The 26,368-nt window shown below is 40.5% G+C and overlaps 2 protein-coding genes across 2 annotated transcripts; one reads left to right on the top strand and one right to left on the bottom strand.

Moving 5' to 3' along the window:
- Positions 1–36: 36 nt before the first annotated feature.
- On the top strand, positions 37–7,088 carry actmap (actin maturation protease). The gene is made up of 7 exons (XM_023289349.3): positions 37–678; positions 799–991; positions 3,005–3,073; positions 3,276–3,400; positions 3,984–4,113; positions 4,246–4,316; positions 5,624–7,088. The coding sequence occupies exons 2-7, from the start codon at positions 813–815 to the stop codon at positions 5,956–5,958; spliced, it is 909 nt and encodes a 302-aa protein (XP_023145117.1). The 5' UTR covers positions 37–678; positions 799–812; the 3' UTR covers positions 5,959–7,088.
- Positions 7,078–26,311, bottom strand: itpkcb (inositol-trisphosphate 3-kinase Cb). Its single transcript, XM_023289348.3, has 8 exons — positions 25,890–26,311; positions 22,481–23,819; positions 12,121–12,220; positions 11,504–11,717; positions 11,080–11,284; positions 10,376–10,477; positions 9,254–9,325; positions 7,078–9,117 (listed from the first exon to the last, which is right to left on the bottom strand). The coding sequence occupies exons 2-8, from the start codon at positions 23,636–23,638 to the stop codon at positions 8,908–8,910; spliced, it is 2,061 nt and encodes a 686-aa protein (XP_023145116.1). The 5' UTR covers positions 23,639–23,819; positions 25,890–26,311; the 3' UTR covers positions 7,078–8,907.
- Between the last annotated feature and the right edge of the window lie 57 nt (positions 26,312–26,368).

The following is a 26,368-nucleotide window of genomic DNA, read 5'->3' as shown; positions in this document are numbered from 1 at the left end:
TGTTATACTAAATTCCGTACCCCGTCAGATTTTGTGACCGCTACATACTTTTTGCAATTCGATAGTGGCTGTTAAATAATTTTCCACCGTAGTTTTTAGCTAGGACTTCACTTTGGTTCTACATCACGACATTTTGATATTTGCGAGGAAAAACTACCATAGAGATAATACTGACAGCTCTGGTTACAGAATGTTCCGTAACACCTGCTCTTGCTAGCTAAACGTTATTTTATTGTGCTTTATAGTCGTATAAAGCGTTTTTGCTTCATGCCTGTGCAGTTGATTGATTTGATTGCGTCTTAAATTTCTTGGCGTTAGTAAATGCGTTGGAGGGCGGTGTGAGACTTTACTGTTGGTGTTTGATCCAACAATGCACGAAGAAGAAGGAGACGAAGAAGAAGAAGAAGAAGAAGAAGAAGAGAGCGAGGATACTTCCAAATACGGGAAGGGGACAGCGGTGCTTTTAGATCGGTCTGGTAGTGTAAAAAATTAGTTCAGGTTCGGTGTACAAAACACAACAAGAAAATCAGTTTTAATCGATAACAGGAAGACATTTCTTAACCTTGGTTTCCACACAAACAGCATTCAGCATCGAGTTAAGACAATTTAACTCATTTTCGACCCACAGCCACTAGCGAGGTTGTGACAGAGCAGTGGGAGTGAGCGGAAGGTGGGCAGGTAGGACTGACAGCTTCTATCGAGTGTGTTGGCGATTGTGAAGACGTGCTGTAACTTGTCCCTTTGCAAATATGCAAAAATACTTACCGCAAATTCTGCTTGAACTACATTTTCTGTCAGAATAAGCAACTCAGATGTCAGTGGAGAGTCCCTTGTCACCTCCTCCTCCTCCTCCTTTACCTGCATCCTGTCCACCGATTCCTACAGCTTCAGCAGCAAAGAAGAAGCTGTATCAGGTGCTAGCCAGCGACAGGACTGCTGTAGAGGGGAATCACACAGAGGCCCGCTTGCTGCTCGGTCACAGGGAGAGCAGGTGAGATTTGCAATGAGAAAACTAACTTTTTTGGACATGCAACCTTCAAACTTGTTTATTGTCACCATGAATAGGCTTAATTTCTGCACATTTAACTTCCCACTTAGGGCTTAGTGCTTCAGTAGAAGACAACTGGACTTCTTGAAGATGTTTTACCTAAGAGACTTCCTCCATTCTAACTAACTGGTTGGGAGTCAAAGGAAATCATTCTCCCTCCCAAAACACATGGCTAAAGGCCTTTTAGCAATTACAAACTCACAGGCTGTTTGGTGTTAATGGTTGTAGAACTGCCAGGTGAGGGATATCTCAAGGTGTTAGTGGTGGTGGACATTTCTGAGGAAAGATTTTAAGATTGCATTATTATTAAGTACCTGATTAATAGTGTTGGAGATCCCCTCCTCTGTTTAGAGATAGCTCTTCCAGTTGAACATAGAATGGGAATATTTTGGTCTTTAAAGGAGTTCCCCTTATCCTTTAGATACAGTTGGACTGCTGTGTTTTGACCCAGTGAACTGGCTCTCCTGTGTTTAGCCATGCAAGGGTGTAGCTGTTGTTTAGTCTCTCCTATTTACAGGTCTGTACACTCCACTGCATTGATGAGATTAATACTTTATTTATTCCCATGGGGAAATTTACACTACAGATCTAACACTGCCCAGCTTGTTTTATCCTTAAGATGAATCACTTTTTGCCTCAGAGTATTGCATTGGGACGTTGTGTTGGGAGAAAATTCTCCAAACTTCTTAGTTTATCAGACACGCCAGCTACATTTGGGCTCACATTGTTGTTCTTCCTTTTCTTCTTGTGTTCTTTGTTTGATGTTGTGCTGTTTTTTTCCAGATTTTTTATTTTTTTTTGCTGACTTATAAATGCCTGTTTGGGATACCCCCTGGTTTTAAGTGTTTTGTTTGTATGTCTCCCTCTGTCATGGGAGGGAAATTCTCATCCTGGTGTTGGCAGGAGTCAAACAGGAGATATTGGTCTGTGTGTGAAACATTTGTTTATAAGGGTGACATTTAATTCCTGAGTCTCCCAACCAGATAGTAAGAACTGAAGAAGCCTCTTAGATGAGATTTGAAATCTTTTCAAGAACCGAAAGAAAACTCCAGTTTTTCGTTATTGAAGAGTTTAGGATTACTGTGAGCTGGATGGCTGAGAATCTATGTAGACAGGATGTCACACTTTATTCCAGCCGATTTTATTTTTTGCATCATTCACTAGATTGTTAAATGCACATGTGCAATAGTTGCGTATTTGCTGTCACTGTTAGAGGTATTTACTCTATATAGTGTTTGCTGCTTTTATTATGATAATTTTTTTCAGGGACAAACAGAAAACAGTCTTTAGTTACAGTTTCTCATTACCAAGTGCTGGTTGCCGCATTTAATAGTTCGTGAGGAATTTGAAGAAGTCTCTCAAGGCTTTAGGGAAATGAATGATGCATATTTATTTCCTGTTCTTATTGTGAACCGAACTGTTAACTCACTTACGGAGATAATTAACTGTGGGTTGCACTTAATTTGTTTCATACTGAAATGTTTTACTGATATTTTATTCATCCAGTTCAAATGCATGAGTGACAAAATATTGTAAACACCTCTCATTGTATGGTAGTATAATCCAAGACCAACACAGCCTTGAAAATGACCTTAGAGTTGAATCGGTATGTCTCTGGCACAGCATCAATAAAAACTGAGTATGTGAGCCTGTTAAGGAAGTGTTTTTCACTGCACACATTTTGACTTGTCATAGCAGGAAACACACAAGTTTTGCTGATAACATTAATGATTTTATTTACACTTGTACTTTTCCCACTGTGACACATCAACATATCTTAGAATAGAACAGAATATTCTTTATTGTCGTTATAAAATGTATAACAAGATTGCATATCTTCCAGGAAATGGTTCACCAAATAAACTGTCAACTGATTATCTAAAAGATAAAAAGCTGTGTTGTTTTTGTGGAATAATGTGCCTCTATTTCATGCAGTGCCATTTCTTTGTGCATCAGTTTTAGGAAGGACCTGCAGTGGATACTTGTGAACACATATGTGCCTTCCCTCATCCAAGATGGTCCACAGTAAGTAAATAAACTGTGGCGTCACTCGTAATACTTGTCAAGATCTACATTTGACTGGGTATATAACACACAAGTACAACTGTTACCATAATATTATGTGCAACACAATAGTGCTATTGTGCTGTTAGTTTGACCCAAATGCTTTAATGTTTAAGTCATTACACGTGCCAGCTTGTGAGTGTGGTTTTTGCATTTCTTGGAGGTGTGGCCTGGTGGCTTTGTGGATGGCTGCTCAACTCCGGCAGCCACAGCTGAGTGTTGATATGGACGCTGTGGTTCAGACGGCGCTGAGCCGAGGATACACTGCTCAGGGTGAAATGTTTTCAGGTAACCAAACTCTTTGAGGCTGGTCTGTCATCATTTTTAAATATGGTTTTTAATTTCATTGATTTATTTCAGGCATGCCCCAATAACATAAAGGTTAAAAAAGAGAAATTAGTTCACACAAAATTTTAAAAAATACCCTAGAAGCTTAAAATAATGTCTGAAAACAAGTAGGATGAAGTTTAACATATTAACTCCTTCCTGCTACATGTCCCTCTACCTCATATCTTACTGTTACCTGTTTGCTTTAAACCTTAAACTTATATAACTTTTAGGAAACCTTGAGAACGCCTTCACTGTTCCACATTATCATATTTTTCAAGTGTCACTAGTTCTGTGTAGGAGCAGTAGAAGGTTTCTGAGACAATGAAAATGCAAATGTGACATTTGGATCCAAGAAACAGGTGCAGGCTGGAATTAAAAATGTGGAAGTTTTCTAAACAGGTTTGTAGCTAACATTTGTTTTAGTGGTGATTCACTTTTTATGATTCACAAGCATCTAAAATCTAAAAGGCTGTTTTTACTTTATGTTAAGTTTATGCAGTTTGGTTTCTTTATGTTCTCAATAAAATGTTTCTTCTGTCAGCTGAAAACATGGCCCTGCTGGCAGAAGAGGTTTGTGGCTGTAAGGCTGAACCGCTCTCTGGAGGTTTGGGAGGTAATAACGCTGCAGCTGTCATCACACACCTGTGGGGGAGGCAGCCTGTCCTCATCCCGTATCCTGAACTCTGAGGGATCATACTCAGTCCTGTGGTTTTTTGGTTTTGTTTTTTTTTTTGTTTTTTTCATGCGGCATGTTAAAGAAAAGTTCATGATCATGGGTGAAAATTCCTTGACAGTATTTTCAGGTATGATGAGGACTTCAACCATGAGCCATGTCAGCGTGGCGGCAATAGAGCACACTGGGCGGTCGCGTCGGGTAAGACAGCATCACTCACTCATTAGAGATTTATAAAGGTGGTTCCGTGTGAAGAATGTCTTAAATTACCCTAAGAAACTGAGCCAGCATCAGTTTGTTTTATAAAGCTGGCTTGGTTTAATGCCTGTAGTCTCATTTAAGTCTGGTTAGTTCCTTTATCGTGAAACAGACCTGAGATTAGATTAGATTCATTAGAATTGAAGAAAGAGTACAGGTCAGAACAACATCTGCAGCCACAAAGAAACACATATTAAACATATAGCATACAGGGTAAAATATTACAACAAAGACAAACAAAATCATGACAATAAATCAAGCAAAAGAGAGCGTTTTGCAGCATGAACTCAAATTACCTGTGAGCTCAGTGTGGGTTTGTGTAATTACAGCTGAAAAATTAACATGTGGGTGTATTAGATGCAACGTGATATGAAGGAATCTTGACCTACCACATAATCGGTAACAAACAATATGATGATTAGTGATTCACCAGTTGGATTATGTTACTCGGTTGATAACGGTGACATTGCAGCCTCCATGTAGTTGCAGTTTGAATATGCTCAATTTTAAAGAGAGGAACATCTGGATTTATGTAAGTTTATTCAAGGACATTTAAAGGCAGAAGAACTATGGAAACACCTTCTATGAGGCCACAGTCATGTCATGTGTCAAAGCAGTTTTATTTTATTTGCTTGCAGTGCATTTAAAAGCACAGATGTCGACTAGAACACAGTGCAATAATCGTACCTGTTTCTATACACTGTTCAAAGTGCTGTTTAGTGAGTTTCACTCTTTCAGATTCACTGTGACACCAGTTAAGCCTGATTATAAACCTGAAAACTATCCTGACCAGGCAACTCTGGAGGGATAAGTATTCATAATAACCCAGGTCAGGCTCATTGGAATCAGCTTTGTGATGCAAAATGTCCTGAAATGTCTGATTTAACTGGTCGTGGGAGAACTCCTATTCTGTATTTTTCCCATTATGAATATCATTTCAAAAAACAAAACGCTAATTTATTTAAAACCGCACTACTCTGGCCCTCATGCAGCTGCCTCTCTGTGTCTTTAGTCACCTCTTTGTTGACTTGAACAGCACTGTCTTGTTGGTCACTTGTCACAAGTAATAGCCTCTCAACAGCATTTGTCAAGGGTGAATGTTACAGGTTCTTTTAGCTAAACACATATAAAACAGAATTATACAATGTCGTCTTACCAAAGTTTGATATCAGCCCCAACTCTTACTGGTAATCTTGACACGTTAAAGTAATGAAAACCTGTCACATATTCACCATATTTCTTGATTCCAGGTGTTCTCCTGGGTGTGGACCAGGGCACTGTGAGCAGAGATCACACCCAGCCTGATCCCACTCTGCCCTGGCTCTGCCTCGCCGCTGACAGCTGCTCACCCTGTCCTGTCATCACCACGGCAGCCAAAGAGGTTTACATCCTGGCTAAGCAGGGCAAAAGCCTGCGCTACCAGCTGTGGACATGGGACAGCGTGGTTCAGAGCAACGAGCAGCTGAGGGACATGGACCCTCAGAAAGCGAACGACGGCACCCGTTATGTGCTCCCTCTGGGCGGGGTGGAGGCTGGACTGGCTGGACAGGCGGTGTTGCTCCACACAAGGACGCAGAAGCAGTGAGGCCGCTCAGATCAGCAGAACCCAGCAGATCTGTTGAATGACAGCTCGCTGAGCTCTGGCGGTGCAGTGTGACCCATTTAAAGTCGGGCGTTTAAATGGGTTCAAGTTTTTGAATCAATCCAAAAGGGCTTCACAATACAGTAATGACACTGTGGGCACTTTGTGGATCCTTAGGGAAGCCATGTGAAAGTCTGAAAAGGTATACATCATTAAGGTGAATTAGCTGTAGCTTTAAATGTGCAGAAGTCAAGATTTTGAACATTCATATGGCATTAATGTTACAGCAAACAATGATCTGCTATGCAAATATATAGTGAAGTAATGGCATCTTCTGCCTCCTCTGGATGTGTTATAATCTGAATTTCTCTGTTCTGTTCTGTAGCTGGTCCAGTTATGTGTGCATATTGGTGTATTTGAGTCCCTCTCATCTTTGAAAATGTTTTCCCTCCTCGTGTTTATACACCAACTGAGAGTGAAAAGTATTTTATTTATCCTCTGTACCTTATTTCTGTGCACAGCTCAGTGAGTCTCTGCTCAGCTACTCGTTTTCCATTCATGACTGTTCTGCTTCAGTCTTTGTGTGTTTGTTTCCATGCAAAGACTGGAACAGACACAAGCACAAAGAAGGAAAACCCAACTCAACATTTCAATTTATTTAATTTTTTTTTGTTGTTCTGGTTGTAAATGACAGTAAAGAGGGATTTTTAACCGACATGTTCATTTGTTTTGGTCTGAGATGTTGGTGCTCTAATAATATCCGAAGGTACTGAAGGCTGCGTCTTTATTAGTTTGAGTTGTATTAGTTCTTTGCAGCCAAAATAATACGGAGGAACAAATTACCTAAAATAACTGACCACATTGCTGCACTAGTATAATGGAAAATCTATCTTGAAGTACTATTTTTGAGGGCTAAACCATTAACATAAGTTTATATCCAGTTGTTGGTGCTATAACTGCATTTTCAAGAAATACACCATCACCTCAGTGTCCAGGAAGATTTCAATACACAGTTATTCATGTATTTCTACATCTACATTTTTATGTTGTAGCTTTAATTCACTGCCTGTATGAAATGTATGATCTGGTTGTGTTTGAAAAGCCTGAGAAAATAAAACAAACTCTTATTTTCAGTTTATTGCAATCCATGACCAAATGGACAAAGCAGAGATTTATAAGCATTTTCCACCAGTCTGTGTGTGTCTTGCAACTGTAAAACGTTCCACCTTTAAAATACAAACTGTGGTTCTGAATCCAGTTTTCTTGCTCATTAAAGCAGCACCCAGTTTGAAAACCTGATAGTTTGCCCTTTTACAAATATAGACAATTTGTGGTCAAAGAATTAGAACACTTTGTAAACATGGTATTATTCCTGTCTTCCCAAGTACGTTTGTTTTTCAGAGATGAAAAAAACTGAATTCCTGACTTTAAATTCCAATTTCATGACATCACGTGTTTATAGAGCTCACGAAGGACATTTGTGTGCTAAATGAACTGCCTACGTACGGATACATACCAAAACAGTGCTGCCTGTCAGCGTCAAAGGACATCTGGAAGACTCAACGCTGTTATGTTCACCGACCTGCCGCATTCCAGTCGAGGAATGACAGATATGCTCACAAGCACTGTCCTAATATCTAACAATGTCGTTTCTTTGTAAACTCTCAAAGTTGCATACAAAAATTTAAACCCACAAACTTGCTGTTGAGTGTAGCTAAATGAGGTTTACAGCAACATCCTCATGTTTTAAGGTCATTTTCTTGTATTCAATCGCACATCATCCTTTCAATTATGAGTCACATTCTGATTTTTCCAGTTTGAGGATCACATGCAAGTTGATACAGATTAGCTACTTCCAGTTTAATTTCACCCATCACTTGATTTCTTTACTATAAAAACTCTCTAAAGCGACACTGATCAGAGAGAATCGAGTACTGACACCAAATTAAATTCTTGGTAAACTGTAAACCCAGTACAGCACTGCTGCTCCCTGTCTTAAGACACACAGAGGCACCGCTTGTTTTGTTCAATGGCTTCACGAGGATCCATAGTGCAACAAATTCCAGACAAACATGGCTGCCAAGCTGCTTACTGTACGCTTAGATGAAAAAAAGACATTTCACTGCATTATCATACAAAAATCCAATTCAGAAGTTAAACTTTGGGATTAGATGCGAATCTGTTTATACTTGGGTGAACTCTTTGGAAGGAAAATAGCAGGAGTCCACTGCACTGGAATGATCAAACAGCTCAGTCTTTAAAATGCCAGGCACAGAAATTGTACAAACAAGGTTAAGAAGGTTATACCAAGGCCAAGAAAAGAAATTAAATTAAACTGTATTTACACACTGAGTTAGTTAACACGGGGTCTGACCAGTGTTTTAGTGTTACCAAACATCAAAAGTGGTCCATGACAAAAATAAAATTCTCAATGCTCCGTGAAGTTTGTGTACAAAGATCTTCCTCTGGATCGAGTTCATGGTTGTGAGACGACCGCTATAAGCCCATCTAACCAACAGAGGGAGCTGTTGAGGAGGGAGATGAAAATTGCATGCCTGTTTTTGCAGGGAAAGGTCCATGATGAGAGGACTACTCAGAAAATAATCTGAAGTTAACGAGACCAAAGTTCAGTTGTGCATTAAATTCTCCCTCTTTTTCTTTCTTCTGCCTTTTGCTTCAGCCCATATTACCTGCGTTCAAGTTCCACATAATGCATATAGTCAGCCTTTGGCATATTCCACTTCGCAAAAGAAATCCTGCATTTGTTTTGCCTCCTCTTCTTGCAAGTGGATAAAGACACTTGGATTATGCTGTGGGTCATAAAAAAGTAATCAAACTGGTGGCTCTCTTCTAGTCCGTCCTCGTCTGTCTCAGTTTGTGTGATCTTCTCAACTTTTCTTCCACCATCTGAACATCCACCAATCTTTCGTTGCAGTTTTCTGAGTCTCCCACTCAAGGAGTCTGTGGGAGCATACTGCTGAAGATGTCTATGAGGTTGTCCAGTCCCCACAGGTAGCCGTCCTCCCTGTTGCCTTCCACCCAGGGAGTCCTGTGGTCCAGGGTCCGAGGGGCTGGAAGGGGAACCGTCTTCCCAAAGTCGATCATCCACACTCTGGCTTTCCCCGAGGCATCGTGCACAAACAGAAGAGAGCTGCCCACAACCTGTGAGGGAGAAACCAGTGAGACAGGTGAGTTCCAGAATGTGAGCGATTCAGTACAGAAGCTGATGCGATGATATCACCAACATACAACTCAGACAACAGGTTTGTTTAGAAATGATGAGAACTGAGTGCCTCACCTCATGTGTCTTAAAGAATGCTGACTGCTCAAGCACTGAGCGGAGTTCCTCCAACCGCTGCAGGTAGAGTTTCTAAGAAAAAGAGAAGAATAAAAGAGATGTAGAGAATCAGAGGGTGAGAACAGACACACAGAGGAAGTTACAAAATGGAGGAAAAACACACTTTTGTTCTTCTTTCAAGTCTAAAATCTTCTTCAAAGCAGATGCTACTCAGTGCTTTTGAACCGCTGCTGTGTGGACAGTAAACATGAAGCTCCTGCTAGCCGCTGGATAATTTAGCTTCATGGAAACTGGGAGAAAACAGTTCAGCTCTGTTGAAAAGTAACAAAATCCACCAACCAGCCCTTCTAAAGTTCTCCAACACATTTTACCATTTTTGCTTAACGTGTAAAAGAACTGACATGTAAAAATAACTTGTCTTTGTCTAACTTTTTCTTGGCCGCAACCAGTTGCTAGGCAACGAGCCAGTGACTCCAGAAGGATTAGTCTATGACTAAACGATCAAGACAATAATGTCTGAATAATGAGGTTTAGAGATGCTGTCAGGTGGATTTTGTTAAATTTGGACAGAGCCAGGCGAGCCGTTTCTTCTTTTTCTAGCCTCTATGCCAAGTTCAGGCAACTAGTTGCTGGTGGTAGTTTTAGTTTTTTTTTTTTTTTGTTTGTTTTTTTTTTACATTTTCAGAGAAAGAAACTGTTAAAAAAAATAAAAATTATTAGATTTTCACCTTTGCAACAGCCTTTGAATTAATCATGTGTGCAGTATGATTTGCTCGGGAAAGTAAACCAAATCTCATCCTAAAATCATCCTCAATCATTATGTTTCATCACTTTTTTCTTAATTTCTTGTTTAAAAATTTGCCACACAAATCGTTTGCACTAAACAGATTATGTATAAAACATAAACTGTGCAACAAACAATCTCACAGCTACAATTTGTGGACTGTTTGGCTGAACTGCAGATAAGAAACAATACTGAAACAATTTAAATGTAAGTACTAAAATACCAGAGTAAGTATTTTGTGTGTGTAAAAACACACACACACCAAATGCTATGAGTTCAGAGGGTTAAAAAAAACTTTTTTTGCATTTCCAAACCTAAGCGGTGAACTAATAACATACCAGAATCTGAGTGTTGCCATTGACAAAGTCCTCCAAGGCTTGCATCACTTGTTCTCTGTGCTTTGTCTTCTTAAAGTTGGTGTTGCAAGTTCCATCAGCTTTCTGTTGCAAAAGGAAACATAAGACGCTGTACATCTTCTACTCTTCAAAACAGTATTGAGATGGGCATGAGGGCAATAATTCATTTCAGAAAAAAACTTTAAAGCTCCCTGGATCAGTTAAGCTGAAGATCCTGCTGTTACATGTTACTATCAGCACAAGCACCGGCTCTAATAGCGTGTTTTGCTGCGAAAGCAGGTGTAAACAACAAACACAAAATCAATTTCCCTATCAGGGCTTGGCTGCTAATACTTGTTCAACTGGAAAAAGAGGCCCCAGCAGGCTGCCTTAAATGCTTATACCGTGTCATCAGATATTTTCATTCGTGTCTGAGAAACTTGCAAATCTACTATTGGTACACCCTGATAACCAGTCCTGGATTTATTTTTGAAAGAACAAACAGTCCTCTTCATGGCTGCACATTCAGCCGAAAACCTTTAACCGACTGTTTGACATTTCCACTCCAGTCCGTGTGGTCTGTCTTATAAATACAATGATAAGTGTTTACTTTTACTGATGGGTTTACTTCTAGTAAAAACACACAGCATCCCAAGAACTACAGCCAGAACCGTTATTAGCACTGAATGTCCAGGACAATTTCTGACCTTAATGCCTTCGATGCGGAAGCCCAGGGTGGCAGTGGAGCTGAGCGTCTCCCTCCACTGCATGTATCGCGGTTTGAGGACTCCCTGCTGGGCTCGCTCCTGTTCTGTAGGGGCCCCGGGGTCCACAGCAACCATCTTCTCATACATGTCCTTCCTCAAACGGGGACGCTCTCTGGCTTTTATCAGCTCCTCCTCCAAGTATGTCCTGAAAAGTAAAGGCTTAATATTTAATTTAAAAACTTTACAACTTCTTTAATGTATCCTTATATTTAATTTCGTTTCCACCCCTTTCTTCTTATCTCTATTGCCCTTTTGTTTCACTCTTTAATCAGAAACCTGGTGATACTAACCTGTGTTAGGAAATAAATGTATATGAATTCTGATTTTAAAATCTCACTGAATCTTCCAAAGCCATTAGACTCACCTGCTGCCCATCTTACAGTCCATGATGGAAGGTGAGTCAAAGTCAGCCAGCAGGTCATCCATCAGGTTATAGTCCTGCTCATCTCTCTGTACTACGCCATAATATCCAGGCACATAAGGACACAGAATGTCCTTCATCAGCTTCTGTAGGCACTGCTGCTCACACTCACAGTATCGCTTCAACAAGCGCCCGTACTCCCCGGCCTGGAAGTTACCTTGGAAAGACAGAATGAGGATTACAGGAACAGTCGGACATTTTGAGAAGTGTGCTTATTTGTTTTTGCTGTGAGTCAGAGGAGAGGACTGACACCTCCCTCGTATCTGTAAACTAAAAATAAAGCTGAAAACAGTTAGCTTAGAAACCGCAACTTGTCATTATATTCTGGTTTGTGTATAAATTAAACAAGTGAGGTATAAGTGAGCTTTAGAAGTGGTTACCTCTGGACAGACTCCTGCGTTCAGTCTTTAATGCTAAGTTAAGCTAATTGCAGCCTAATGTTTAACAGACAGATACAACTTCTGGCAAGAACCTTAACAAGTGCATTGCCCGAAAAACTATTTCTTTAAAGAATGATGCGATGATGAGCACAGACATGTATGGTGTATAGTGATGCATACCTGCATGGCCAGCGAGCTGCACCCATGGGTAACGCTTCTTGAAGGACACAACAAAGGGGGACCAGTGAACCATGGTCTTCAACTTCTGCCAGGACTTATTCTTAAAGACGAAAAAACAACAAAAATTTTCATCCTCTTGTGGTTGGTCACACCAGTGACAAAGCAGAAGCTCTGAATAATCAGCGTAATGGTTTTCTTTTCTGGTCAAACAAAGCACTGAGTCAAATGCAGACCAACAGAATGATTATCCATTAAAAGGAAAACACACCCTGCAGTGTGCACATACACACATATCAGTAGACATTGGACAGACCCTCCCCTTTAGTCAAGGCCAGGTGCAAAATGTACATGACAAAGCCCATTCATAAAACATTTACCAAAGCCACCACTGCAGTGTTGTAAAACAGAACCTTACTGTCCGAAAGTGTGTGTCTGTCTGTGTGTGTCTGTGTGTGTGTGTGTGTGTGTGTGTGTGTGTGAGTGTGTGTGTGTGTGTGTGTGTGTGTGTGTGTGTGAGTGAGTGAGTGTGTGTGTGTGTGTGTGTGTGAGTGTGTGTGTGTGTGAGTGAGTGAGTGTGTGTGTGTGTGTGTGTGTAATGGCTATCTGTGTTGGGAAACACCAGAACAAGGACAGTGTGCAACAGGGGCTTTGACGTAAGCAGCTTGACAGAAACTTCACATTGATTGATTAGAATGTGTGTGTGGGAAATCACAACAAATGGACAGGCCGTTTTGCATGTGTGTGTGTTCCATTACAGCACTGAAAGGCAAACAACATCATTTCATATTTCTCTGAGCGCCTTCTGAATTTGCTGCTAATTTATTCCTAAAATGCTTTTGCATAACTTTTTGCAATTAAATGTTAAACACAGAAACAATCGTGACTAAAAATAAAGGGAAAGAAAAAGTGGGAGCTCGAGGCAAAGCAGGTAAATGTGAGCAATAAAATGCAGGGACAAGAGGCTATAATCATAAAATTAATCTTTTTATAACTAAACTACTTCTGTACATGGTTGTCTGTCACTGCTCGGCCTATCTCTGCTCTGCATTCTTTCCCCAGCTGCTCTGTTGAAACTCTGTCACAATAAAACAGTCCTAATGCAAGAATATACACACAGAGGGGAAACTGTGGGTCCGTGTTTACCTTAGGAAAAGAAAAAAAAGGCTTTATTTGAGTTTAAGCCGTGCTGTTTTGTAACTGGAAAGTTTGAAGACCTTGAAAAACAATGTTTTTAATCCACTTCTTATGATAAGTGACACAAAACAATCTGCTTAGGTCAGCTGAAGAAGATTAACAGCCTTCTTGAATGTTAAATTCTCACCGTAAAGATAGAATTTTAAAAATTGAAGAAAAAAAATTTTCTTATTGTATTGTATTAGTGGCCACAAATGTTTGCATTAGCCCAACACCAAATAAGATAAAAATAAACCAACACATTGTTAAAAACAGTTTGTCTTATGAAGAAATAAGTGGCACATTCATCATTTAACATAAAGTATGTTCAATTAATTTAAATATTAAAGACCACATGAAAATTGTAATATCTTACAGATACTCTGTTCAGTTTATCAACATCACTAACTGTTCACATGTTCAATCATCTCAGGTGACAAACTGGATTACAGATTTAATCTCCAAATAAGATTAGAAGGCAAAACTTTCTCACTGCTCTCTGACCTATGTTCAGCTGGTTTCTGCTTCTTCAGACAGCTGGTCAATGGCAAGATTTTCAGGGAAAGGTAGAAAGTAATGAGAGTGAATGTTAGACGGCTGTGAACTGAGACTTCAATCGCATCAACAGATTAACCCCAACATGACCTCCGCCACCTCGGGGCCAACAACAGTGATGAAACAGCAACGGCGTTTCACCAAATGTGTGACATTGAAGCCACGATTTGCAACAGGAGAAAAATTCCTCTTACTTGTTTTGACATGCTTTACTGATCGACGCAGATGTCATACTTTTGACCCAGAGAGAGAAACAAATCTGGGAGTTGCCAGTGGCAATACATTAATTAGGCTACAGCCACATTTTGGGATCTTTGTGACTCCACTGTGCTCAAAAATCCCTTTTCACCGCTTCAACAGACTTGAGACCAAATGCAGTAAGTTTTTTATGTTGTCAGATGTTTTTGTCCCTCTAATATGGGACTTAGGATGGTAAAACAACAATGTGCCTGTCATCATGGATAATCTCATTTCATTTCTTGACTGGATATATTTCAAATCTACCTTCTGCAGTGTCTTTCCTTCATGCACGCCTCCACCGTCTCTCTGGATTTATCTGAGCTTGTTATTTTGGTCAAGATTTCTTCAAAAGCAAACTGTGCAGACCAGTATCCAACCTTAACATTCTGAAACTGAAAATAAATTCTGAAAAATTTATTTGAAAAATCCCCAGCCTCCCCAGCATGCATCCTTTTTTCCCTGCTCACAGCAAAACAGTTACATTCCAACTGAGTGAAAAAAACACACACGATATAAACCATCTTCTTAACCTTGACCCACAACAAAACACAACATCCACCTTCAGACGCTTCACACGGTGAGTGAAACTGTCACCAGCAACTGGCCTTCAAAATGCTGCTTTAAGAGATAATTATGAACCTGTTGTCTAAGATTCAGAGTAACAGCACTCTATAAAGAAAATATGAGGATTCCGATGATGTTCTGAATAGGAAGGGCAAAATACAAACACCTACTGTAGATATGTTTACTCTAAGGTAATTTAGTTCATCCATCAGTCTGTGTAAAATAACAGGGCCATGCCAGACATTTAAAATATAATGAAGCTGAAATACACAACATTATTAGCCTTGATCAAGATATTCAGATGTAAATGCATGTCTGTGCACTGGGTGTTTGATTATATGCAAATATGACCCAATTTAGTGTGATGAAATCAATGTCATATTAAGTAAGATCACTAACAATGCAATGTGTGGGGGAAAGTTCCTGCCTGCACAATGTACACAGAAAAAGAAGCCCCTCACATTATTAATCATCTCTTTTTTTAGTTATTAGCAGCATGTGTCCTCATTTGAAGAAGACCTCATCAGTGACAGATTAAAGTCATAGGGGGTGACAGGAGAGGAAGGTGAAGCAGACACCCAAACCTCCAGCCTCTCCTCTTTCACCTGCCTCGTCCACATCAGGCTCCCTAATTACTTCATGCTGACAGCTTAATGTGCTGCCTCTGTGGGGTCGAATGTACCTCTTTAATGTTTACCAGTGCCGCAAAAAACCAATGCTGTTAATAATCTGCTAAAAATAAAAGGTGCTTTGATAAATGTTGACAATGCCAACAAATAATGTATAAAAAGTCATGCTGTTTTGGTTTAAATAGAAGTACTGCAATCTCATCCTGTATCTCCATCCCACACTGAGGTCACATTTCACCCCACACAGTCGAACCTTTGCCATCTCTGCTTTCTCTCTTATGTAACTCATGTATATAAATATATATAACACAGAGCTTTGTTTCGTTATCGTTTTCCAAGCCTCCTTCTCATTCCCCAAAGCTCTGACGCTGATAAATGTGCACTGTCCACATATTCTGTTATATCTTCGTGCCTTCAATCAAATGGAAGTCCCCGGACTGCTTGCCTCTTTATTCTCTTCATATTCTCATCCTCCCTGATATTTCTGTCCCTCCTCTCCTGATTTAGGGTTGGAATCCCGGGAATGTCTCCAGTACTCGTCATGAAGCAACAAACACTTCCTTGCCAGGGTCCTTCTGTGGTTCACATGACAGCAACAATAGTCATACTGGGAGAAGTCACATGAACTACAAGAATGTTCCATTACAGTCTCTCCTCCTTAGAAAACTGTCCATCGGTGTTACTCAAAAGCTAAGATGAGGTATTAAAATGTCTTGTTTTGTCCACAGCCAAAAGATATTGAGTCGTTGTATATGAAAGGGTGCAATGACCAATAAAGATTGATTGATTGTCTTTACTGTCATAAAGGAGTAAATAAACCAGAAGATTAGCACAGTAAACAAGGAGGAATCCTAAACTTCGGACAATCATTTCTTTAAAAACCACTCAAACCAATAAACCAGTTGTCAAAACAGTTGGCGATTAATTAGTAGCTTCTACTAAACGATTAATTGTTGCAGCTCTGCCAACAACAAATTCCTCATGAGGGCTGTAATATTGTAATGCATTAGAGAGGTGTTGTTTCAGAGGCTGTAATCTGTGGAGATATTCATTTGGAAGTGATTCTAGTATTTAGTCTGCCTTAGCAAAGCACTGGCTTTAGCTACAACAGCTTTATTTGATAGCATGGAAATTGAGCGTACTTGCCACAACAACACTGAATTCTGGGAAATTAACTAATTGCATAAAGTATTACAGCGTGAAGCTTGATGATCCTGCTGGTTGGCTGGCTTACTAGCTTCTTAACCCACATAGAGAGTTCATGTCAGCTACACAGGATGAAGTGCACAACGGGTGCCAGTCCTCTGTCACATACCGTAACAGCAACAAGACACTGAGCTATCACTCGCATTTGAATAACCAAATATTTGGTATAATCAACCATCACATCATCCTTCTGAAGAAGCATGACCTCAGCCAACACATTTGACGGCCTGAGGCAGACAGGCTGGATTTAAGCCTCTAACGCTGCTCTCTAGATAAATTCGACACGATACTCGTCTTACCTGGCAGACAGAGCAATAGTGGAGGAGGATGCAGGCGCTGACACAGACGCACACTGCTCCGGAGACGAAGCGAGAACGCAGCCAGGACAAAATGCTCTGCACCATCAGCACAGGGTCTCCCCAGTCGAGCACTGCCAAGGATGTATGCCTCCCTGCTGGCCTGAGATCCTTCACAGTCATGCACTAGCTACTGCTCTGTCTCACTCCAGTTGTTTAGCTTCAGTCTGTCTGTAAACCCTCACTGTAAACTGAGGCTTGGGTTGCCTAGTAAATAATCTGTAATAAGCTCTCACACTGATTCTCTCTGCCTCTCCACAACCTCTTTTTGTCACCCCAGTTTCTCCTCTTGTGACATTTTGTTGCTCCTCCCTTCCTTTCTTTGCACTTTCTCAGTACTTAATATCTTTGTTGCTGCCATCAAGCATATCCACCTACCGACCTACCGGGGCCTCTTTCTCTCTGCAACCTGCCTGCCTGAACAAGTCCCCTTTTCTGCTACTTCCTCCCTTAAATCATTCACCCGGTCCCCCTGAAGGTACAAACCTCCACACACCAAGCTGTCTTCTCCGTCTCTCACTATAACCTTTGTTTGTCTCCTCTCTCTCTCGTCCCCTAATCCCCACAGGGCCAATCCTGAGCCTCATGCTGAGCCAATCTCCTGCCAGACTCATGACCAACATGGCAGCATGGGGGTAGGGACAACAGGCTTTTCCATACCCTCCCAGTGCTCTCCTTTTGTCTGCATGACAAGTTCTTCACTCCTATGTACCGTACAGAGGTGTGTGTGTCTGTGTGCAAAGACAAGGCAGAACCTGTCAGACCACTATCATCAGCTACAGGAGTGACTACATGTGCGTACACTGAGCATGTTTTCAGGTATTCTAACAGCTCCTTTCTCAAAACTAGTTCACATAAACCACATCCCTTTCCCTTAACTTAAGTCGTCAGTGTTGAAGCATCTCAGCTGTGGTGGGCCACTGAACACAGAAGATGGCAGAGCTTTTAAGACAACACTGAGAAACATCTTTAGAAAGGAGATTTTCCTGAATATTATTATTTGTTTCCTCTGAGCTTGTCTGTGCATTAAAAAAATGAATGCAGGTTTCATGTGCTGAAATCACAGCATCTTTGATATTCAAGAATTTAGGGAAATGACAGCTACTTGGAAGCTGAATCATCTGCAGTGTGAGGATTTGCTGCTTCTCTCCCTTTGATATCTACGAAACTAGCTATGATGATGTTGGCCATTTTCTGCTACTATTTATAGATGAAATTATTAATTGAAAAATAATTAAGTATAAAAATGACTGAGCCTTAATTTATATGATAATGTGATAAACCTTATCCTAAGCTGAGAAAAAGTTTTCTTTCTGATTGTGTAATGATTATTTTTAGCTAGGAGCCAGAATAGGTTTATATGGTTTATTTGTCTTGGGAATTTATCCATAAAGGATCCCTTCGCTGGACATCAAGATAATGTCATCAGCGGGGAAATGTAAATCTTACATTTATTCAAGAACTGCACTTCAGCATAAATGATATACAGTACTTTTAACTCAACAATTAACATGTCAAATAAAAATAGTTAAGTTTCACATACAAAGCACAAGATGAGCGTCTAGAATATGTTGCATGTTACAGATTAAACCATCCAACAGCATAGTTTGATAGTTACATTTAGCTCCATTCAGCCAGCTACAAATGCAAATTGCTACTTTTACATTTATTCATGAGTAATTTCAACACAAAATTATAAAATATTACGGTATAACACTGACAAGCATTTTTCCTGTCATTGCCAATGTTACTACTCTGATTTAACGATGAATAAAGACTTGCTTGTTTGTAATGGAGTATTTTTACATGTGGCATATCTACTCTAACTAAAGTAAAGGATCTGAGTACTTCCTTTACCACTGCATGTCATTTCAGTGTAGGTGTAGCGCTGTATAATTTTGAGCTGTGTTAAAGAAGCATCTGTGATTTCATACTATAGAAATATAGAATAAAAAATACATTAGAATCCAATTTTGTAATTATATAGATGCATCTATATATAGAAATTAAGCTCAAACAAACAGGTCCAAATTTCTTTTTATTATTTTTAACTCTGCCGCATGGACTTTTTTGGTACCATGGACTTTGTGAAGAAGTGTTGTGGGAGTGATGCGTGGGACCGAGGACAAGTCTGCAGTTGTGGCTCATGAGTGAATAAGCATGCATAAATAAGAATAATCATCATGTGTAGGCTATGTGTTCAAAGTTTCAGAGCGTGTTTTTGTCTGTCTGTGCTCTGTCTTTTGCCAGCTTACCCTCATTTTTTTCCTCTTGTTTTCTGTTCCGCTGTGTGTCTCACCATGTCTCAAGGGAAAATATGAAGCTTTAGTTCAAGGCCGAACGTGGGGGAAGAAACAGTGTCTCATAAGGGAGGGGAGTAATCTGAGAAAAATATTAAATAATATGAGCATTGTTGGGCCGAGCAGACATTCGTAGGAATTTACATCTAATAGCATTCAAATGTCAGGGACGGCGTAGATACCGTCGGTGAGAGAGAGAACAAGACAAGGAGAAAAAAAGTACCTTATATGGCAAAGACGTCGCCTAGCAACCGGCTCAGCCTTCAGCCCAATTTTCCATGACACACACTGAACTCTGAATACAAGACGGCATCGCTGCGAGTGTGAGCGTATGCATGTGTGAGCAAGTATCTGCTCACGTCACCGAATATGTAAATGCAAGGTTTGGCAGAGAGCTGAATGCGTGGCCACGGCATTTAAATGCAGTAACAACAAACACACACCCTCAGTCTAATGACTACAACAAACTGAAAAGCTTTTATTCAACTACAAGGGGACAAAAAGTACCCATTAAAAGTAGCTCTTATCAGAAACCACAGGCCAGCGTCATCCTGTTTGTTACAGCAACTCAAGTGCAACTCCTCAGGTTGCTCATTTCCTGGCTGTCAGTGTAATAGCCAGGAAATTACACTGTCCACTGACCTGCTGATTCAAGAGATCATTACTCTAACAAGCAATGAATCAATCCAATTTTCAAGTGTAGAAATGTGTATTTTCCCGACACAGTGTTCCTGTGATTTAACTCAAACTGACACGGGGACATAAAAAACACAAAAGTGAGTAATAAGTAACATCACTTGAGTTGGATCCCTCTTTTTTCACCAGCTGTATTTAAAAATCCACCCACCATCCATCATTACAACATTAGCTACTAAAAATGAAATTATACGAGTGCAGAAAAGACAAGATCTTCAAAAACATATCGGGAGAAGTACTTAAAGCTGTGTGAAGCTGAAAGTATTAAGCAACTACTTCAAAATTGATTATTTGTTTCTATAATTTTTTCAAGCAAAAACTCCAAACTCCTGATTCTATGATGTGAACATTTGCTGTTTTTCTTTGTTTTAAAACAATGTAAACTGTCATCAGTATGTACAGAATAGAACATTTAGGACTTTGGAAATTATATAGGTTATTTTTTTACACTATTTTCTGACATTTTACAGTTAAACACAACTAGCAGATTAATCAATCAAAACATAAAGCTGTGTGTACACAAAATAGCAATACACAAATAGCTTATCTGAATCTTTAAGATGTAAGATAGGACAACAATAAGTAGGTGATAATCTTTGTTGATCTACAATGATCTAAATATTTCAGTTAGTTGAGGACAGTAGATGGGTGGACTCAGTATATGTAAGAAGATTTGATTTGGGCCAATTAATTTTTAACCTATTATCCAAGCTTTATATCTGTTCTGTATTTTAATTAATGTCTTATCTACACTAATTAAGCTAAAAAGATTAAATGATGGTGAAGTTTTAGAGTGTGATAAATATGTAGGCACTTTTGGTTCTGTTTTGTCATCGATCTGAATCACATTTTGGAAACTGCGATGAAATCTTACATAAAAAATAAAAGCTTTAACAGTCCACATTACTGACTTCATTTTGATGTTTGTGTAGACTTGAGCTCTCACTCTGATGTGTACGCATGTGAATCAGAGTCACATCAATAAACTGGTTATTAGACTTTGAGCAGAGCCTATTTTTACCCGACAGTGATTGTAAAGACACCAGTGTTCTGTGCAGCTGTCAGAGAATGTGTGTTGGGCTAAAGCTAACAACGTGGGCACATGTTAAAGTGAAACTGCAGATGCTCCAAACTGCTACCATTTAGTCAGACCGAAACTTTTTCGTGTTTTTCAGCATTCATTCCTCTAGGAAAAAACTGCCGAAAATTCCTGTCAAGGGTGGACTGTCCACTGTTGAAACATAACTAGTAGATCTAGATTATTACAAAATATGTAAGCACAACGTCTACCAGGTTTCTAGTGTCTGGGCTGGAGCAGTATGAAAAGCATGGTGACAGTTGAATATCTTTGAAAAGGAATCTTCAGTGACGCAGCCGGCACAGAAAACCTGGACAGTCAGGATTCCCTTGCTTCTGAGAACAGAAGTGGAGACACTGGAAGACCGTCTCCAGTGTAGACATCCTGTTTTTAAGACATTCCTAGCACGTCTAGTCAACAGCACATCAAAGCTTCCCGACACTGGACAGAAACATCACCACACCACTTCCTAGTTGCAAACTCTGAACTACATTTCATGTCTGGAGGAGAGGAAACCCTGAAGCCTAACTCGCCCTGATAGCATCGGTACAGTCGATTTACAGTGTGAAGTGGCAGCTGTGATCACATGACAAATAATTCAAAAATGTGTTCAGACAGTGTTTAAATGGCCCCAGTGCTGAGCTCATCAAAGCCATGTGACTGTGAGGCATGGGTGTTGAAGGACCTGCAAGTGGGGGTTGACATTAAGAGCCAGTTTTCTCTCCTTTGGTCTGAATTTGTTATAGTCATGTTTCTTCATCACAGTGGTATGAATCAAGCTCTTATTGCAGTGAAGAACAAAACAGACAAAATTATTTCAAAGGTCAAGTTGTTTGGAATTTGTGATTGACATCCACCATGAAGCACATATTGTGTAGAAAATCTCCATTATGACTAAGGTCTTCATTAACTACTTAATTTAGCTCAATTAACTACCTTCACATCGCAATATGACGTAGATTTACACAGATTGGGAAGTTTTAAACTTTGACATTAACTGTGTTTACTAACTGATCTACATGATGTTTATTGTGCAGGCTTTATTAGTACACAGTAGCTGGTAAATGTCTCAAGTAAATATGGAAATCCACAAGTGACCATCTTTAAGCTCCTCTGGGATATCTGATGACTACACAAAGTGCCTGTGGCTGAAGCTGTCACAGGACATAATAGCACTGACCTACATGTGTCCTGTATGCAGTGTGTACTGGACTTTAACAATTAACATCTTTTCTATTACCTTGTTTTTCCACTAACCACTTGATTTATACCTGTGTGCTCATTTTTCACCTGACACCATGATTCATACAGAGCCCTAATCACACACTGTATGTCTGCTATGGTATGCAGTCATTGCACAATATTTACATTAGTCATTTTTGTGATAAAGCAGTGAGACTGGTTTATGATTTATTTTTTCCAGCTGTGAGGTTTTTGAGAAAATAACTGAGACATACAGTAACACTCACAAGCAACGTTTTTCTTGTGATTATTGCTTAATGAATTGCACAGATGGTTTTAACGAGCTTTTTGTAGGGGGGAAATGATTTAAAAGGCACTCACCCCTGTCCCATCGTCCGGGCTGCACAGAGACCGGGCCGGAGACAGACTGGACTCGATGTCGCTGCCGGTGAAGTCGTCCTCGGACTCCTCGAAGGACGAGGCGGACGACAGGCCGATGGAGGACGAGTTGGACAGTTTCCTCGGGGAGCGCATCAGAGCCGGGGACCCTCCACAGCCGCTGTCCGAGCAGGGAGACTCGTCGTCCGGGTGCGGTTCCAGACAGGAGCCGGTGCTGAGCCGGACGGTCAGCAGGGCCGGTGTCACCTGAGGGCGGGTCGGACTGGGGTCTCTGGTTATGATGAGCTTCGGTATAGTTCCTGGAAAACTTTGGCCTCCTATGGGACCCTGCTGGGTCTGATCAGACTCCTTTTGGTTCTCAGTTTCAACCGGACAACAGTTGCTTTGGTCCCCGGCCGCTTTGGGCGGACATGAGACGGTACTAAAGTCAGTTTTTGTCATTTTAGCCTCAACGCGATCGTCCGTAACAGACAGCCCACCATCCGCATGTGGATCCGGGGGCGAGCTGCACACAGTCCGCTCAGTGTCCGGGTCAGAGGTGAGCAGCGGTGCTGAACTCGGACTGGTACTGGTCTTTACTCTAACCTCAGACACAGTGCGATCGTGGTTGTTTCCCCCCAGCGGCTGATCTTCCATGGCCCTCGTCGGAGGATCCGAGGCATTGTCCTCTTGCTGCTCGATGCCCGCACCGCTGACTTCACCGGTCCGCGTCTCCAAGCCAGACGCATCGGACGGGCCAGCCGTCGCCTCTCGGTTCACGACGTGCTGGATAGCTTCGGTACTATCATCAAGGCCAGATGCTGTGTCAAAACAACCCGGAGCTGCTCGGTGCTCCCCAACCGCCGACACAACCTCGTCCCTCGGCAACTTTCCCACTCTGTGGCCGCGGCGCGTTGCTGGATCTCCAGCTGCGTTTCCGCAACCTAAATCCTCCTCAGTTTGACTGGAGCCTCGCTTTCTCCTTCCCAGACACGACAACACTTTGTTTTTCATCGGATTCCTGTTTAACTGGTCACTCCGTGGCTTCTCTCCGCTCCTAAATCTGCGGATACGGAGTCGATGGGCTGCCTCGCCCGCTTTCCACTTCGCTCTGCCTGGTGCGCTGGTGCTGTGCGAAAGATCTGAGCGCGTTTGGCCCATCCTGCATGCCGTAGTAGTAGCAGTGACCCAGACACACCCTCAGTGTTTGATTTTGAAAGGAGATGAAACTATTCAGACCGTGACTTGTACAATTTACAGTAAGCCATTAGTCACACAATCCATGTATTAAGCCTGGGAAATCTTCAGTTGTTCCACTCCTTTCTTCCACATCGTGACTTTCCTACGTGTGAAACCAAGCAGATGATGATTAAATTAGTAAACACAAAAACTGCATGAACAATAGACCACTTTAGCAATTCACTTTGTCACAAACACTCCTATACTTTAAGCTCCATAAAACAGGGTGATGCTGTAATCATTAACAGCATATATAAAGCACCTGAATATTTTAAAAGTGCTGCAGTAAACAAATGCAGACTATTAATACATGGCTCAGCTCAAGAATGCAAATTAATCTGCTTCTTAAATTTAGATTTTCTTTTCTGGAAAGGCTACAAGCATAGACTACAAGACAGAAACTCTCCAATGAAACTAAAATCAACACTTGAGTATGGAAAACATGAAAGGAGAGATGATTTAAATTTTGCCGAAAAACAAACGAGTGCCATTCATGGCAGGTTTCACAGATTTTCTGACTCAGTTTCACCACAATTAGTCAGTCTAACACTGCCCTCCTGTGTCTGGACAGTTCACCCACGTCCAATGAAGCTTGATAGCTATCTGTAAAGTGCTTTTTCTTAAATGCCACCAAGCAGAATTAATTAAAGAATTAATAAATGTTAAATCAAATATACATAGACTGCATCAGCCAATCCTTTAACTTTATAATATGGGCAGGGCCTCAAATAAGGATCATTATCGATTAATCTCTCATGATTTCATCAAGAGAATGATGGGGGAAAAAAAGGCCTATCACAGTTTCAAAGAGACGAAAGCGATACCTTCAAGTGCAAAACCACAATATAGTCAATGTGCAAATCCCTAAAGAAACTTCAGCTTTTTCAAGACTTCCTATCATTACACAATGACCAGTACATCTATAGAAAACATATCTTACTTCCCTCCATGTGGCTTGTTCTGAGAGTTCCATATTCATTTGCCTAAATCAAAGTACACTCCACTTCAAAGCAGTGTAAGCAGCCCTTTTTTCAACTCGATGGCCTAGTTATAGGACATGATTTGCCTCTTTAATCATTTATTTAAAGCCGTCCATCACCAGGCATGCATTAAGCATGTCAAAATGCAACTTCAACTCCAGTGTTTGGCGCCACCAGTTAAATAAAAAAACTGGGAAACATTAATTTATCTTCTTTTAGCTCTTCACAAAATACCGTTTTGCAATATTCTACATGTAAATACAGTATAACATGGCAGCTTTCCTCAGATTGAATAACACATTTTATGATTTCCTGGTACAATCCAAAGCTTTCGACAGTTGAGACAGAGAAGTGAGGAGTTGCTGAGTGACTTTCATTGTCATTTACTCTGACAGCGCTGCAGTCGCTCTGCTGTAAGGAGGAATGCTTACAGAGAGGAAATAAGACAGGAAGGATAACAATGGAAAGAACAGCTCATAGTCAACCACACATAAGTACACGCTCTCAAGAACATTATTGTGTTATCATAAATACACATAATGACTGATACTGGGGTGCTGAAAGTATTGTACCATGCTGACATCGTGTGTAAATGCACATATGAATGCACTCTTCCCCACACTTCAGCAGTGACACATACTTTATAGGAAGTTGGTAATTTTGCAACACATATACCAAATATAATCATGAAGAAATATGCCTATGGTGTCAAGATAATAAATGGCAGTAAAACCCATCACATTGTCATAATCTGTCCATTCAATTCACTTGTCATGTTCTATATTTGTTCAATCAGAAAGACACATATGTGGCCACAGTGGAAACCACAGCTACTCTACATTATGGAAAGAATTAGTCAGTGAGATATTTGATTAAAGAATACTTTGAACACACAGTTAATCGCTTGGAAAATGTTGCCTGATGATTTTAAGGTGTATTTTTTCTTAGTGAAACTTCAAGTCTTGATAACAGTGTTTTGTATTAATATTAATCCAGACTTTAAACTGGTCAAAGATCAAGCAATCGTGCTACATTTCCTGTGATAAAAGCAATAAAGACTGATCTACTTTTCATTCAATTTGACTTTAGAGGCAAGTTTTAGGCGACACAAAACACCCAAAGTAGTTGAAAATTGATTTTAAGGACAGTTAAAATCACGACACACACTGGAGGAGAAGTTTAGCCAAACTTACCTCCACTGGCTGGTGTGGAAGCAGCTGTTAAAAGGCTGGCAGCGATATGGAAGTTTATTACTTACAGCAGGGTGTGAAGAAGAAGTGTCTGCGGCTTATCTGCTCAGCTAGTGTGTGTGTGTGTGTGTCTCAGCATGTGGTTGAAATAAAGAGGAAACGCTCGTCAAAACAGGGGCAGGTCTAACAAACGTTCAGGCTCGGTTACTTCCAGAGACACGGCAAGTCAAATGCACGAGCTAACTAGCTTCCACCCGACGCGAAGTAACGTTAGCTAAACACAGATTCGGTTAAAACGCAAATTCAAACACAAAGACGATAAATACGAAGTCAGCGAAACAAAAGGCAAGCAAGTTAGGTGTTAAAACGCAAATTTTAAAGTCAGAGTTTTGACTGTGTCTAACTTAACGTTACAAACTGTCAGAAAACGACATGAAAGCAGCCTGTCAGTTGATTTAACGGTGCTGCCTTCAAGTGCTCCC

Source organism: Amphiprion ocellaris, chromosome 7 (assembly GCF_022539595.1).
Source record: "Amphiprion ocellaris isolate individual 3 ecotype Okinawa chromosome 7, ASM2253959v1, whole genome shotgun sequence".
In the NCBI taxonomy this organism is placed as follows: domain Eukaryota; kingdom Metazoa; phylum Chordata; class Actinopteri; family Pomacentridae; genus Amphiprion; species Amphiprion ocellaris.
The sequence above is the reverse complement of the archived record's forward strand: the minus strand, read 5'-3'. Positions and strand labels throughout refer to the sequence as shown.

Excerpts from the sequence above, each read along its gene's own strand:
- actmap (XM_023289349.3), top strand. The coding sequence starts at position 813 with ATGTCAGTGGAGAGTCCCTTGTCACCTCCTCCTCCTCCTCCTTTACCT. Across the intron at positions 992-3,004 it reads CTCGGTCACAGGGAGAGCAG|TTTTAGGAAGGACCTGCAGT; the intron begins GTGAGATTTGCA and ends TTTGTGCATCAG. Across the intron at positions 3,074-3,275 it reads CTCATCCAAGATGGTCCACA|GTGTGGCCTGGTGGCTTTGT; the intron begins GTAAGTAAATAA and ends CATTTCTTGGAG.
- itpkcb (XM_023289348.3), bottom strand. The coding sequence starts at position 23,638 with ATGGGCCAAACGCGCTCAGATCTTTCGCACAGCACCAGCGCACCAGGC. Across the intron at positions 11,285-11,503 it reads GACTGTAAGATGGGCAGCAG|GACATACTTGGAGGAGGAGC; the intron begins GTGAGTCTAATG and ends TTTACTTTTCAG. Across the intron at positions 9,118-9,253 it reads CATTCTTTAAGACACATGAG|GTTGTGGGCAGCTCTCTTCT; the intron begins GTGAGGCACTCA and ends TCTCCCTCACAG.